Genomic DNA, 17,843 nt, shown 5'->3' on the forward strand with positions numbered 1-17,843 from the left:
AACCAGGCTACCATGACAACCAGGCTACCATGACAGCCAGGCTACCATGACAGCCTGGCTACCATGACAACCAGACGCTACCATGACAACCAGACGCTACCATGACAACCAGGCTACCATGACAGCCAGGCTACCATGACAACCAGGCTACCATGACAACCAGGCTACCATGACAACCAGGCTACCATGACAGCAGGCTACCATGACAGCCAGGCTACCATGACAACCAGGCTACCATGACAGCCAGGCTACCATGACAACCAGGCTACCATGACAACCAGGCTACCATGACAACCAGGCTACCATCAGAGCCAGGTTACCATGACAACCAGGCTTCCATGACAGCCAGGCTACCATGACAACCAGGCTACCATGACAACCAAGCTACCATGAGAGCCAGGTTACCATGACAACCAGGCTTCCATGACTGCCAGGCTACCATGACAACCAGACTACCATGACAACCAGGCTACCATGACAGCCAGGCTATCATGACAACCAGGCTACCATGACAACCAAGCTACCATGAGAGCCAGGCTACCATGACAACCAGGCTACCATGACAGCCAGGCTACCATGACAACCAGGCTACCATGACAGCCAGGCTACCATGACAACCAGACGCTACCATGACAACCAGACGCTACCATGACAACCAGACGCTACCATGATAACCAGACGGTACCATGACAACCAGGCTACCATGACAACCAGGCTACCATGACAAGCAGGCTACCATGACAACCAGACTACCATGACAGCCAGGGTACCATGACAACCAGGCTACCATGACAACCAGGCTACCATGACAACCAGGCTACCATGACAACCAGGCTACCATGACAACCAGGCTACCATGACAGCCAGGCTACCATGACAACCAGGCTACCATGACAGCCAGGCTACCATGACAACCAGGCTACCATGACAACCAGGCTACCATGACAGCCAGGCTACCATGACAACCAGGCTACCATGACAACCAGGCTACCATGACAACCAGGCTACCATGACAACCAGGCTAACATCAGAGCCAGGTTACCATGACAACCAGGCTTCCATGACAGCCAGGCTACCATGACATCCAGGCTACCATGACAACCAAGCTACCATGACAACCAGGCTACCATGACAACCAGGCTACCATGACAACCAGGCTACCATCAGAGCCAGGTTACCATGACAACCAGGCTTCCATGACAGCCAGGTTACCATGACAACCAGGCTTCCATGACAGCCAGGCTACCATGACAACCAGGCTACCATGAGAGCCAGGTTACCATTACAACCAGGCTTCCATGACAACCAGGCTACCATGACAACCAGGCTACCATGACAGCCAGGCTACCATGACAACCAGGCTACCATGACAACCAAGCTACCTTGAGAGCCAGGCTACCATGACAACCAGGCTACCATGACAACCAGGCTACCATGACAGCCAGGCTACCATGACAGCCAGGCTACCATGACAACCAGACGCTACCATGACAACCAGACGCTACCATGACAACCAGACGCTACCATGACAACCAGACGCTACCATGACAACCAGACGCTACCATGACAAGCAGGCTACCATGACAAGCAGGCTACCATGACAAGCAGGCTACCATGACAAGCAGGCTACCATGACAAGCAGGCTACCATGACAGCCAGGCTACCATGACAACCAGGCTACCATGACAACCAGGCTACCATGACAGCCAGGCTACCATGACAGCCAGGCTACCATGACAGCCAGGCTACCATGACAACCAGACTACCATGACAGCCAGGCTACCATGACAACCAGGCTACCATGACAGCCAGGCTACCATGACAGCCAGGCTACCATGACAGCCAGGCTACCATGACAGCCAGGCTACCATGACAGCCAGGCTACCATGACAACCAGGCTACCATGACAACCAGGCTACCTTGACAACCAGGCTACCATGACAACCAGGCTACCATGACAACCAGGCTACCATGACAACCAGGCTACCATGACAACCAGGCTACCTTGACAACCAGGCTACCATGACAACCAGGCTACCATGACAACCAGGCTACCATGACAACCAGGCTACCATGACAACCAGGCTACCATGACAACCAGGCTACCATGACAACCAGGCTACCATGACAACCAGGCTACCATGACAACCAGGCTACCATGACAACCAGGCTACCATGACAACCAGGCTTCCATGACAGCCAGGCTACCATGACAACCAGGCTACCATGACAACCAAGCTACCATGAGAGCCAGGTTACCATGACAACCAGGCTTCCATGACAGCCAGGCTACCATGACAACCAGGCTACCATGACAACCAGGCTACCATAACAACCAGGCTACCATGACCACCAGGCTACCATGACAACCAGGCTACCATGACACCCAGGCTACCATGACACCCAGGCTACCATGACAACCAGGCTACCATGACAACCAGGCTACCATGACAGCGAGGCTACCATGACAACCAGGCTACCATGGCGTCAGATTTACCATAATGAACCACCATACTCGGGCAGTACACAATTTCCTCACCCACACCACAGCGTCAAAAATATATATTAATGTTTGTATCGCTCACAATTTCAAATTGGTTTTTCAAAACAGGAATTACTTGAAATCAATTAAAAAAAATAAAAAAAGTCTTTTTTTAAATATTTTTCCACGGAGGCGCTAAATCCGCAGGGGTGGTACAGCTCTCCTGTATGAGAGGAAAATAATAAGTCTGTCTGTCTCTCTCTCTCTCTGTAGACCCTTGTGAGGGTAAACTTGATGCCGGTGCAGGGCTCTTGATCCCAAGATCTTGAGCTGTTCTCCATTTCCTTGCATCAGACTTGATTACCTTCTCTTCTGGATTTGATTACATTTACCTTCTCTCACTCTCTCTCTCTCTCTCTCTCTCTCTCTCTCTCTCTCTCTCTCTCTCTCTCTCTCTCTCTCTCTCTCTCTCTCACTCTCTCTCACTCTCTCTCTCTTACTCTCTCTCACTCACTCTCACTCTCTCTCACTCTCTCTCACTCTCTCTCTCTCTCTCATATACACACATATACACACACAAAAATATATATATATATATATATATATATATATATATATATATATATATATATATATATATATATTTATATACACATATATATATATATATTATATGTCGTGCCGAATAGGTAAAACTTGGTATTTTGACTTAGCAACGCTTTTGCTGCCGAATAAGGTAAGAGAAAATTTGCGTATGCAATAATTTCACAAAAATCATTCTGAATCCAACGAAAAATATATTTCACTCTGTTTATTATTAAATAATTGTAAACGTGGGTAAAATATATTTAATTAGATTTGGCTAAAATAAATTGGCCTTGTTATAATAAGGTTAGGTAAGTTTTCTAAGATTCTTTTGGTGCAAAAATTATTAATTTTTACATTAACATTAATGAAAAAAATATATCTTTAAAAGTATAAGAGAAAATTTTAAAAAGGACTTAATTTTAAATGAGTTCTTGCTAATTGACCAGTTTTTACCTATTAGGCACGACATATATATATATATATATATATATATATATATATATATATATATATATATATATATATATATATATATATATATATATATATACATTGGTCAGTGTGGGTTATCAGACAGGTTAAAAACGTGTTTGTCAGATTTTTAAACGTGTTTGCTTCTGTGGTTTAATATATTTTTAATGAAAAAACTATAGAGTTATCAGTCAAATGTTTTTTCTAAACTGATTTAAAATGTTTTATTAACTTTAAATGGTTGTTTTCTTGGTTTTTATTGACTTTAATTGCTCTGATTTTCTCTTTTTGCACTTTGCCAAAAATATGTTTTGTATTTTTTAAATTTATGGTTTTAATCATGCAAAAAATTTCTTTGTAGATCCCTGTGGTCACGTGGTGTGCCAGGCCGGGCAGGTGTGCCTTGTAGATGATGCCAGAGTGCCAAGGTGCCAGTGCAACTCCACCTGTCCTTCCACTCTCTCCCCCGTCTGTGCCAGTGATGGTGTCACTTACAGGTAAGTCACACGACACTCACCTGTGTCAGTAGTGTCACAGGTGAGTCACAAGACGCTCACCTGTGTCAGTAGTGTCACAGGTGAGTCACAAGACGCTCACCTGTGTCAGTAGTGTCACAGGTAAGTCACACGACACACGCCTGTGTCAGTAGTGTCACAGGTGAGTCACAAGACGCTCACCTGTGTCAGTAGTGTCACAGGTGAGTCACAAGACGCTCACCTGTGTCAGTGGTGTCACAGGTGAGTCACAAGACGCTCACCTGTGTCAGTAGTGTCACAGGTGAGTCACAAGACGCTCACCTGTGTCAGTAGTGTCACAGGTGAGTCACAAGACGCTCACCTGTGTCAGTAGTGTCACAGGTGAGTCACAAGACGCTCACCTGTGTCAGTAGTGTCACAGGTGAGTCACAAGACGCTCGCCTGTGTCAGTAGTGTCACAGGTGAGTCACAAGACGCTCACCTGTGTCAGTGGTGTCACAGGTGAGTCACAAGACGCTCACCTGTGTCAGTGGTGTCACAGGTGAGTCACAAGACGCTCACCTGTATCAGTGGTGTCACAGGTGAGTCACAAGACGCTCACCTGTGTCAGTAGTGTCACAGGTGAGTCACAAGACGCTCACCTGTGTCAGTAGTGTCACAGGTGAGTCACAAGACGCTCACCTGTGTCAGTGGTGTCACAGGTGAGTCACAAGACGCTCACCTGTGTCAGTGGTGTCACAGGTGAGTCACAAGACGCTCACCTGTGTCAGTGGTGTCACAGGTGAGTCACAAGACGCTCATCTGTGTCAGTGTCACAGGTGAGTCACGCGACATTCAACTGTGTCAGTGGTGTCACAGGTGAGTCACACGACACACACCTGTCAGTAATGGTGTGTCACCCACACTAACCCTCCCAAGACAGAATAATATAAACCTTGGTAATAAATACCAACAAACTGACTTAAAGGACGTGTGAACAAACTCAAGGACACGTTTTTTAGAAAAAGTTTCGGTCTTGGGACCTTGATTACTTCTAGAAGTGATCAAGGTCCCAAGACCTTGATCACGTGTCGTTCTAACCCAACATCAGTGTAACACCATAACAAAGTTTTAAAGACAGAATTTGATCACTCTGCCAGAAAGTTGACTTCGTGTTCGTGTAACTTAACGTTCTTTTACCCGATTCCTGTTTTAAGCACCATTATTTAGGACCACTATTAAGGAATCATTTGTGATTTTTTTTTTTTTGTAATTCGATATTCTACAATTTACGACAATCTAACATAGAGAAATTTGCTTAAATCTACATAGCAAGACAAAAAAAATTTTTTTTTACCTCCCAGAGGATTTTTTCAACTATAATTTTGGCTATATTTACAATGGAGTCATTGTATCTCCTCTTAAAATATGCAAATTATTGTTCACCTGGTCTAAGATAAACTGTCAGAATCTAACCTAACCTAGTCAACGACCTTAATACAATCTAATCTAACGTAAGATAGGCTAATTTATCCTAAGTAAACAAACCTACCTACCTTAACCTGTGCTAATTGTAGCTGTGTTTTTTTATGGTAGCAGCAGCGAGTGGCTGTTCGCGTAGGAATGAGTATCGTTCAGAAACACACGAACTGATATGCGTTAGAAAACCAACGATGGAGTCATGAGGACAAGTTGACCACTGGGATTTACCCTGGGTACCAGGCTGATGCTGGTGGCGGGTCCCTGGTTCATGTACCTTACCTGGAGTTTACCTGGAGAGAGTTCCGGGGGTCAACGCCCCCGCGGCCCGGTCTGTGACCAGGCCTCCTTAGGTCAGTGTCCCAGGATGCGACCCACACCAGTCGACTAACACCCAGGTACCCATTTTACTGATGGGGAACATAGACAACAGGTGGAAAGAAACACGTCCAATGTTTCTACTCTGGCTGGGAATCGAACCCAGGCCCTCACCGTGTGAAGCGAGAGCGTTAACCACCAGGCCACCAGAGCCCTACCTTGATGAGTCTTTCATGACTGATTCATTATAGCGAGGTAGAACGAGGGAGTTGTACCAGGAGTGGGTCCACAGAGTACATGTACAAATGCATGTACAACTACATGTACAGTAGTTTTTGTATTATTGTGATTGTATTTGATCTACGGTTCATGTACTTGTTCGTGCTATTGTTTATTCAGTTCCAGGTATGTTGATACCCACTGATTGTGGAACTGTGACAATGAAGACACTGAAGAGACGTTTCGCCATGTTATCAGTCATTTATCATTAGGGTTGATGGTCACAATGGGGCGAAATGTCTTTCTCGGTAGACGTCTTGAACGTCCTCGTGTCTCTCAGTCCAATAATCTACTTTCTTAACAAGTTTCTGCCGAGACAACTGAAGAAAGAGACAGGTGAATAACAAGCTTTCGTCGAGGCAACGTTTTGCCCTGTGTAGAACTTTATAAAGTCTTAATAAAGCTCTACCCAGAGCCAAAGGTCGTCCAGATAAAGCCTCGTCCCTCACCTGTTGTTCTTCAGCTTCAAGACTACCGACCGGCCAGTTCGAATTCCCTTCGCTACTCGGAAAATAAATTAATTTTTTTAAACCGAACGACAAAATTTCAGACCTTAAGCATTTTTTTCAAAATTTCTCCCCCCCCCACGTAAAGCTTTAATTTACATTAAATTCGCATAATCTCGTAGAATTAAAAAAAATATATTGAAATTATATTCATTAAATTAATTAAAATATTATATTATTACAAAATAATAAATATTTTTCGATTATTAACCAAATTTGCTAAAAAAAAATCACTGAACTTAACCCTGGATGCTGGCAAAGAGCTCTTGATCCAGGGGTTCAGAGCTTCCTAGCCACCATCCCTGGATCAAACCTTAGTACCCCGTACGGGTTCAATGCTTATAATTAATAATAATGATAACTGAAGCATTAAATGGTATGTTAGGGTTCTTGATCCAGGTTACTGGAGCTACTCTCCTTCCTTGGATCAAGATTGTCTCTGTTCTGTTACAGTAACGAGTGTGTGATGAGCTTCCAGGCTTGTAACAGACGACAAGTTCTCAGTGTTCTCTACCGGGGAGAGTGTTCTTCAGGTGAGTTATTTATTCTTCAGGTGAGTTGTTCTTCAGGTGAGTTATCTGTTCTTCAGTGTGTGTCTTCCTGTGTGTGTGTCTACCTGTCTTCTTGTGTGTGTCTACCTGTCTTTCTGTGTATGCGTCTGCCTGTGTATGTGTCTGTCTTCCTGTGTGTGTGTGTACCTGTCTCCCTGTGTATGTGTCTACCTGTTTTCGTGTGTATGCGTCTGCCTGTGTATGTGCCTGTCTGCTTGTGCATGTGTTTGCATGTGTATGTGTCTGTCTGTGTCTCTCTGCCTCACTAACTGCTGCTACCACACACCTACAGGTGTGAATCCCTGTGGAGCGGTCCGCTGCGGGCCTGGCCAAGGCTGTGCGGTAAACCAGTACGGCGTAGCCACCTGCCAGTGCCGCAGATGGTGTCCTCCGGTGGTGACACCTGTCTGTGCCACAGATGGCACCACCTACGACAGTCGGTGCCACCTGGAGAGAGACGCCTGCGTCAGACAGCGACCCCTTGACGTCTCCTTTTATGGCTCTTGTGGTAAGAGTTCTCATATTTCCTTTTTTGGTGTGGGAGGTAATCAGGTTTGATACGAGGAAAGAGACGGTGACTCCATTTCCTTGGATCAAAAGCCATTCACTATAAATCTTAATTGTCTGAAATTCTCTACTAATCACTTGAAAAATCGGAGGATTAGTTTAAACTGATTTCTTTCCTGCTTTCAAGGTTCTTTCCTGCTTTCAGGGTTCTCTCCTGCCTTCAAGGTTATTGTCTATGTTAGACAGTTTCTAACACAGAAAACTTCGGTTCTCTGTTAGAATGAAATCGACGCTTCAATGATTGTACCGTATCATTAGAAGATTCTAACTTGGGTAGTGTTAGAATATTTCTAACATTAAAAACGCAATATTAGTTCTGTTATTCAACGTCTTTGTAACCCCGCATTTTTTTTGCATTGTTTTTGTTAAAACCGTTGAAAATCATTTTGCATTTTGGCCATTCAGTTTACCTAGAACTGAGTCTGTACTCGCCTGTTTGTACTCATTTGTGGTTCGCTAGTCGCTACTAGCGACTAGCCTTATCGTACCTCTTCTAAACTATGTATGGATCCTTTGTGTGTACTCACCTAGTCACCTAATTGAGGTTGCAGGGGTCGAGTCCAAGCTCCTGGCCCCGCCTCTTCACTGGTCGCTACTAGGTCACACTCCCTGAACCGTGAGCTTTATCATACCTGTGTGTGTGTGTGTGTGTGTGTGTGTGTGTGTGTGTGTGTGTGTGTGTGTGTGTCTCCAAATATGGTTACATCTGACTATCTCCTCTTGTGTATTAATCACTCAGCGTCAGTAAGTTAATGAGTAAGACATATGTGCAAAGAATAATAGTCCTTGGTGTTCCACACGAGTCATGTTCGTCAGTACGGGTCCTAATATCGATCCTTGTATGTTCGGGAAGGTTCTCCAGGACGGGTCCTGGCCCGGGTCTTCTCCATGTTGTGACCCGGTAGTGGCTGCCGAAGAAATGTGAGTGTTGGTACAAGTTGTGTACCGTTTACAGCCCTATGGCGGGGGTAGCCCTATAGCAAAGGCACAGTGAGGTTCGATCCTTGCGGAACCCCGCTCGTTAGGTTTTCTCATTCCACCGATATTTGCGACAGCCCTTGTTTTTTCAATAATCTCGTTAATCCACAGGAGCGCAGACCTTGTTATTCCCACCTACCACTCTGGTGTTTACACCAGTGTCTTGTACAGTATCACAGTTACACAAGATGAAAGTTCTCGGGACATAAGAGTAGTGCTGTACTTAAATAACCAGCAAATAGAAAGGAACGTTTCCCGTGACTAGTTAATGGTCCAAGTCGGACCGAAACGTCGTCATAAGCTTCTCTCTCCTATATTGTATATTGTTCCGGTCACGGTGTTGTCACACATCCCTGTCTCCCTCCTGCTTCACTTCTGGAACATCAGCAGGTTTGTAAGACAAGATCTGCCATCTCTAAACCCGTGCTGGTTTATGATACCAGTAATATCTAGATGCTCGCCTACGCAGTCGCTTCATATTTCAATTTTTACCTGATATATGTTGTAAACAACTTTTTTCTCAGCATTTCTCCATCCATATTTTTCAGAGTCATTAAAGAGCTTGTCAGAGTGTCATATGAGAGCTAAATTTAATTTATTTCGTCTCCCGGGGAAATTTAATAAAAATATCTGGTGATATATATAGTTTTTTTTATATTTTGATATTGTTTATATTCTTTGTGGCTTCGTGTTATTGCTCCCTCTTTCCTTCTCTTGGCATTTATAAAAATATAAGAAGGGGCACTGTGGCAGGCCTACTGGCCCGTGTTAGGCAGGTCCAAGTCACACTCACTCATGTAGTGGCGAACCTACATTTTTGAAGCCCTGAAGTTTGAGCTGTTTTTGGGGCCCCTTTGTAACCCCTTCCCATAAAGCAGACTCAAAATTTTTAAGCAATGTGGACTAAAGTGGCTTCTTGGGCTCCTTCGGGATTAGGGGCCCTCAAGTTTAAACATCATTTGTTTCAGTGGATCCGCAAGTGCGCTCATATACTTATCTCGCCTATTTTTAAAACTACTGAAGGTTTTAGCTTCAATGACTCTACTCGAGATTTTGTATCGGTATTAAATTGTTTTTCGCTCCAGTTGTTCCCTTTATCCAAGTCATCTGGTGGAGACGTACAGTAATTTGTATTGTTTATTCTGCCGAAACTTTTTCATCACCTGCAGACATGTATACAGGTTTCGACACCATCCAATAAGTCGTTTATAGAAAATACATCGTGGGCGAGTATGTATAATTATATCCTTATTTTTAAAGGGGTGGACCGGTAAACCAGCGGAAGGCCTCGGTCAGATGATTGAAGCTCCAAAGGCGGGTCATCATCCAAGACCCGCGTCAGGAATCACTTGTCCTGTTTCCTGACGAACCTGACGTAACCTAACCATCGTGGACGAGTGAAGATCCTCGTCGTAACTCACACCAGGATACTGTGCAACAGTTGGGTATCTATTGAGGAAACGTATCGCCTGCACAGTAGGTTTCTTCAAATACCACATAGTCATTACTAGTGATCCTTCTGTATTTGACTGGAGAAGCCTACTGTGTAGGCGATAAGTTTCATTAATAAAGATACCCAGGTGTTGCACATGTCTTAATCTTCAACTTGTCGTTATTTTATGTAATTTTCAACAACACGAGGATATTGTTTTTCTTGTTTACATTCTCCTCTAACAGAAAATATTTTATGTTATAAAAGTCTGTCTTTTAGTTCTTATGCTTTCAAATGGAGAAAGTGTGTGTGTGTGTGTGTGTGTGTGTGTGTGTGTGTTACGAACATAGTCAGTTGGTCCCTGGGTTATAGTGCTTTTCGTAACAAAAACTTAGTACGTCTAGGTACTCACTTCAGAGGAAAAGGAATTTTCTTAGTTTCTATTTAATTTATTAATCATCATAATAATCACTTAAATCCACCTTCCCATATTTTGCACTATGAGTAGAATACTTTTACCATTTCTCATTAAAACATCACAGTACTAGGTCAAGTATTTATAAATGGCTCTGAGTGAGTCACGAAATATTAGTATATATACATGCACAGGCGTTGCTTAAAAACTCGAACACATTAATAGATTTCTTATATTAGGGTATGGCTTAGCGCTTCTTTTTGATTATAATAATAATTATAATAGGGTTCACTTAGCAATAAGTCCTCTTACACTACAGAGGCTTGCTCACTTGGCTTCGCATTCTCCAAGAGCTTCTTAACCGTCTTCTCCAACCGAGATAAGTCTTAGCAATGAGTTTCCGAAAATTCCTGGGATTTTCGAGGGAGGCGAATGGTGGTTTTAGAGGTGGATACTTCCCTCGACCCTTCCTGGTCCAGAGGAAGGTATGAACTGAACTCAGTGAGGCTTTACCAGCCCACTTTGTCTCGGTCGGAGCAGGGGTTGAGCAGCTCAAAACACCTACTGGTGCTTGGCCAGGTCGCACCAGCAGTTGACACTAATTAAACGACCTACCTATATACAAAGCTAAGTAATATGACCAGATAATATTATAAAGTCGAGTAAATTCGTTTTAGCTACTAATGGAATTACTCCTGAATATAATATTAAGTAAAATAGCAAAAATAACATGCAAAAGTATACCATTGTAATAATAAGTAGAAACAGTCTACTTAAAATGAACAAAAGGGTGTAACAGTGTGTACTCACCTAATTGTGGTTGCAGGGGTTGATTCATAGCTCCTAGTTCCTCTTCACTGGTCGCTACTAGATCCACTCTCTCCCTGCTCCATGAGCTTTATCATATATACCTCTTCTTAAAGCTGTGTGTGTGTGTGTGTGTGTGTGTGTGTGTGTACAAGCGTGTGCATGTACGTGCCCCTCACCTATTATGCGCCATAATAATAAAATATTTCAGTTGGTGCGGCACTTGCGTGTATCGGAAACTCCAGCTGATATTTACCATTATCAACCAAACGAGGCCCAAAATTAATTAAAAAGGATAACACAAAGCTCGTTAACACTCTGAAGTATCTCTGGAACTTTCCCCCACATAGTGTATGTGCTCATTAATGTTAGAGGAAGCCAGGATCTCCTGGGTGTACCTTCCAGTGAGTTAGGTCTTAGATTATGCGGCACAGTTCTGGTCTCCATGTTAGAAAATACTAGATACGAATATGCTGGATGACACTGAGAGAAGTACTGTGTTGATAAGAATCTCCCGAGTCAGGAATCTTTGTCATGAAGACAGGTTGTGAGTCCTGATCGTCCTCTGGTGTGTTCCAATCTTCCATACACGAGCAGACGTGTGTGTCTGCTCGTGTATTTGTGGTTTCAGGGGTTGTCTTAGCTCCTGGTCCTGCCTCTTCTCTGGTTATTATGTTCACACACTCCTGGCTACGATAGCCTTATTGTATGTCATCTCAAAGCTGTGTACTGTATGGATCTTGACTCCATACAGGTCATTGCACTTCGTGTGTGTGTGTGCGCACTCGCCTCTTTCTACTCACCTGTTTGTGGCTCCTGGCCCCGCTTCTTCACTGGTCGTTACTAGGTCCAACCCCTGCTCTAAGAGCTTTATCGTGTGTGTCGGGGTGGACGTGTGTGTGTGTGTGTGTGTGTGTGTGTGTGTGTAGGGTGGTGGTGGACGTGTGTGTTTGTACAAACATGTGCAGTTTCTTGTTAGTTATTAAACATATACAAACACATGCGTATAACTTTCCTTACGTGTGTCTTGAGTACAAAGTCTGACGGTGAATTTATCGACACTTAACGTCCAGCCGGAGCTGAAAATAAAAAAGAGAATGGAAAACACTCCTCAAGCAAGTCAAATATCCAAGAGGTAGAGTGAATTAGAAGGTTAAAATGACAGGGTTGAGGACATCTTTATGTTCGTAATAAATGGATGATCTGAGTAGTTACCTTGGCTGGATGACTGCTTCAACACGTACTGTGAGGACACATCTGGATGACTGCTTCAACACGTACTGTGAGGACACATCTGGATGGCTGCTTCAACACGTACTGTGAGGACATATCTGGATGACTGCTTCAACACGTACTGTGAGGACACATCTGGATGACTGCTTCACCACGTACTGTGAGGACACATCTGGATGACTGCTTCAACACGTACTGTGAGGACATATCTGGATGACTGCTTCACCACGTACTGTGAGGACACATCTGGATGGCTGCTTCAACACGTACTGTGAGGACACATCTGGATGACTGCTTCAACACGTACTGTGAGGACACATCTGGATGACTGCTTCACCACGTACTGTGAGGACACATCTGGATGACTGCTTCAACACGTACTGTGAGGACACATCTGGATGACTGCTTCAACACGTACTGTGAGGACACATCTGGATGACTGCTTCACCACGTACTGTGAGGACACATCTGGATGGCTGCTTCAACACGTACTGTGAGGACACATCTGGATGACTGCTTCACCACGTACTGTGAGGACACATCTGGATGACTGCTTCAACACGTACTGTGAGGACACATCTGGATGACTGCTTCAACACGTACTGTGAGGACACATCTGGATGGCTGCTTCAACACGTACTGCGAGGACACATCTGGATGACTGCTTCACCACGTACTGTGAGGACACATCTGGAAGACTGCTTCACCACGTACTGTGAGGACACATCTGGATGACTGCTTCAACACGTACTGTGAGGACGCATCTGGATGACTGCTTCAACACGTACTGTGAGGACACATCTGGATGGCTGCTTCAACACGTACTGTGAGGACACATCTGGATGACTGCTTCACCACGTACTGTGAGGACACATCTGGATGACTGCTTCAACACGTACTGTGAGGACACATCTGGATGACTGCTTCAACACGTACTGTGAGGACACATCTGGATGACTGCTTCAACACGTACTGTGAGGACACATCTGGATGACTGCTTCACCACGTACTGTGAGGACACATCTGGATGACTGCTTCAACACGTACTGTGAGGACACATCTGGATGACTGCTTCACCACGTACTGTGAGGACACATCTGGATGGCTGCTTCAACACGTACTGTGAGGACACATCTGGATGACTGCTTCAACACGTACTGTGAGGACACATCTGGATGACTGCTTCAACACGTACTGTGAGGACACATCTGGATGACTGCTTCACCACGTACTGTGAGGACACACCTTGATGACCTGTGGGTCATGTAACACTTGTAGGTAACAGGTGGCAATTTTGACCCGAGGAAGAAGAGGTCAGCACCAATTCATGTGATCAAAAAAGTTTTTTCAGATGGCCCTAACAATGGTCACGTCAACCGAGTGAGTACCAGTGACCTGACACACCGAGGATGATGCCTCAGTTAACGTGACTTCTCCATGCCTATATAACCACGACTTCCTCTCTCGTACTCTGATGAGGGCCTCAGTTGAAGGACGAAATATGCAGTAAACTTTTATTTTTTCTGATCCACGGAAAAAGGAATACATTAACCGTCATTCATCCAGTCGCTGCCTTACCAGAAGCGTGCTGACACCATAGTTCAGATGACCCTCCGAATTGCAACGACCTCACACCTCCTTTAAAGTGCAGGTACTGTACTTCCCGCCTCCAGGACTCGTATCCAACTAACTACTTAACCTGAATCACTTCAGTAATATTATCTTGTTCACACTCCAACAGCACGTCAAGCCATAAAAACCCCTTGTCTCTTCTAACTCCGATCTAATGCGCTCGCGCAAGCCTCTTGGATGTTCAAACTTTTACCCACTCCCAACCTTCCTTTCCTCCACCCCAGATTTATATTGCCTCTTAGTTATCCTGTTCTAAGCTCTCCTCTCTAAGTACCAAAACAACCTTAACAGCTTCTCCTGAGCCCTCTGTTATATCTATGGTAATCCCACACACACTTCTAATTAACACACACACACACACACACACACACACACACACACACACACACACACACACACACACACACACACACACACACACACACACTCTCACACACACACACACACACTCTCACACACACACACACACACACACACACACACACACACACACATACACCAAATTTTCTGCATAATGTGAATATTAAGCACAGAATTTGGAGTGTATATATAAGAGGCCTCCAGCTCCCTCACCGTAATGTTTAAAACACATTTCACATCCACATTTAAGTATGGGTATCCCTACACAGTGGTACGGTGACAGGACAGTGGCGTCCTGGACAACTGTCTCGGTCAAATGCGTCCGGGTTATTCGCGTCCCTGGACATTTACCGTTACAATATTTACATTATTGCCAATGGTGTTATTAACATCTCTACCCAATACGGTGTTATTTACATCCTCTTCCCTATACGGTGTTAGAGTATTTGCTTAGGACAAACAACATGAAAAGTCTACATGTCAAATGTGTACAAATGCGTGTTGAAGCCTCATCACAGAAACCTTGACACCATTCACCTTTTTTGTCCAGTCGTTAGTTCTGTGGTGGTCTCTATACTCTGTATATTTAATTCAAATACAACTGTCTAGAACTCTAGATAACTGCACTGTTGCTTTGTATATGTGAATAATAATATCCTAATATTAATCTGTAAATATTATTCCCTTATCACACATTGTAAAGAAAATTCAACATTTGAAGTAAAATAATAGTCGATGATTTTAGTCACTGTAGCTGAAATTTCAGCCTTTAAACTTTGTGACTGTGATTATATAAGCATTTGCTTCTCAAATCTACATATAATTTCCATATATATGTCGTTGATAAAGCGGTGCTGGTGGGCATGATACACGCTGCTAGGCTTCCCTACACCCCTTCCATAGTACCAGTAGCCAGGGGCTCCACGCTGCTAGGCTTCCCTACACCCCTTCCATAGTACCAGCAGCCAGGGGCTCCACGCTCCTAGGCTTCCCTACACCCCTTCCATAGCACCAGCAGCCAGGGGCTCCACGCTGCTAGGCTTCCCTACACCCCTTCAATAGTACCAGCAGCCAGGGGCTCCATGCTGCTAGGCTTCCCTACACCCCTTCCATAGTACCAGCAGCCAGGGGCTCCACGCTGCTAGGCATCCCTACACCCCTTCCATAGTACCAGCAGCCAGGGGCTCCATGCTGCTAGGCTTCCCTACACCCCTTCCATAGTACCAGCAGCCAGGGGCTCCATGCTGCTAGGCTTCCCTACACCCCTTCCATAGTACCAGCAGCCAGGGGCTCCACGCTGCTAGGCTTCCCTACACCCCTTCCATAGTACCAGCAGCCAGGGGCTCCACGCTGCTAGGCTTCTCTACACCCCTTCCATAGTACCAGCAGCCAGGGGCTCCATGCTGCTAGGCTTCCCTACACCCCTTCCATAGTACCAGTAGCCAGGGGCTCCACACTGCTAGGCTTCCCTACACCCCTTCCATAGTACCAGCAGCCAGGGGCTCCACGCTGCTAGGCTTCCCTACACCCCTTCCATAGTACCAGCAGCCAGGGGCTCCACGCTGCTAGGCTTCCCTACACCCTTTCCATAGTACCACCAGCCAGGGGCTCCACGCTGCTAGGCTTCCCTACACCCCTTCCATAGTACCAGCAGCCAGGGGCTCCACGCTGCTAGGCTTCCCTACACCCCTTCCATAGAACCAGTAGCCAGGGGCTATACGCTGCTAGGCTTCTCTACACCCCTTCCATAGTACCAACAGCCAGGGGCTCCATGCTGCTAGGCTTCCCTACACCCCTTCCATAGCACCAGTAGCCAGGGGCTCCACACTGCTAGGCTTCCCTACACCCCTTCCTTAGTACCAGCAGCCAGGGGCTCCACGCTGCTAGGCTTCCCTACACCCCTTCCATAGTACCAGCAGCGAGGGGCTCCACGCTGCTAGGCTTCCCTACACCCTTTCCATAGTACCAGCAGCCAGGGGCTCCACGCTGCTAGGCTTCCCTACACCCCTTCCATAGTACCAGCAGCCAGGGGCTCCACGCTGCTAGGCTTCCCTACACCCCTTCCATAGTACCAGCAGCCAGGGGCTCCATGCTGCTAGGCTTCCCTACACCCCTTCCATAGTACCAGCAGCCAGGGGCTCCACGCTGCTAGGCTTCCCTACACCCCTTCCATAGTACCAGCAGCCAGGGGCTCCACGCTGCTAGGCTTCCCTACACCCTTTCCATAGTACCAGCAGCCAGGGGCTCCACGCTGCTAGGCTTCCCTACACCCCTTCCATATTACCAGCAGCCAGGGGCTCCACGCTGCTAGGCTTCCCTACACACCTTCCATAGTACCAGCAGCCAGGGGCTCCATGCTGCTAGGCTTCCCTACACCCCTTCCATAGTACCAGCAGCCAGGGGCTCCACGCTGCTAGGCTTCCCTACACCCCTTCCATAGTACCAGCAGCCAGGGGCTCCACGCTGCTAGGCTTCCCTACACCCCTTCCATAGTACCAGCAGCGAGGGGCTCCACGCTGCTAGGCTTCCCTACACCCTTTCCATAGTACCAGCAGCCAGGGGCTCCACGCTGCTAGGCTTCCCTACACCCCTTCCATAGTACCAGCAGCCAGGGGCTCCACGCTGCTAGGCTTCCCTACACACCTCCCACAGTACCAGCAGCCAGGGGCTCCACGCTGCTAGGCTTCCCTACACACCTTCCACAGTAACAGCAGCCAGGGGCTCCACGCTGCTAGGCTTCCCTACACCCCTTCCATAGTACCAGCAGCCAGGGGCTCCACGCTGCTAGGCTTCCCTACACCCCTTCCATAGTACCAGCAGCGAGGGGCTCCACGCTGCTAGGCTTCCCTACACCCTTTCCATAGTACCAGCAGCCAGGGGCTCCACGCTGCTAGGCTTCCCTACACCCCTTCCATAGTACCAGCAGCCAGGGGCTTCACGCTGCTAGGCTTCCCTACACCCCTTCCATAGTACCAGCAGCCAGGGGCTCCATGCTGCTAGGCTTCCCTACACCCCTTCCATAGTACCAGCAGCCAGGGGCTCCACGCTGCTAGGCTTCCCTACACCCCTTCCATAGTACCAGCAGCCAGGGGCTCCACGCTGCTAGGCTTCCCTACACCCTTTCCATAGTACCAGCAGCCAGGGGCTCCACGCTGCTAGGCTTCCCTACACCCCTTCCATAGTACCAGCAGCCAGGGGCTCCACGCTGCTAGGCTTCCCTACACACCTTCCATAGTACCAGCAGCCAGGGGCTCCATGCTGCTAGGCTTCCCTACACCCCTTCCATAGTA

At 46.4% G+C, this 17,843-nt stretch overlaps 1 protein-coding gene across 1 annotated transcript in view; it reads left to right on the plus strand.

The window, feature by feature from the left end:
- LOC128700579 (agrin-like) overlaps positions 1-17,843 on the plus strand; it is a 180,174-nt gene that overhangs the window by 86,601 nt on the left and 75,730 nt on the right. The window contains exons 3-5 of the mRNA XM_070098821.1: positions 3,903-4,038; positions 7,032-7,111; positions 7,422-7,637. Coding sequence (XP_069954922.1) covers positions 3,903-4,038; positions 7,032-7,111; positions 7,422-7,637 — 432 coding nt within the window. The remainder of the gene's footprint in view (positions 1-3,902; positions 4,039-7,031; positions 7,112-7,421; positions 7,638-17,843) is intronic.

This window comes from Cherax quadricarinatus, chromosome 65 (assembly GCF_038502225.1).
Source record: "Cherax quadricarinatus isolate ZL_2023a chromosome 65, ASM3850222v1, whole genome shotgun sequence".
In the NCBI taxonomy this organism is placed as follows: Eukaryota; Metazoa; Arthropoda; class Malacostraca; order Decapoda; family Parastacidae; genus Cherax; species Cherax quadricarinatus.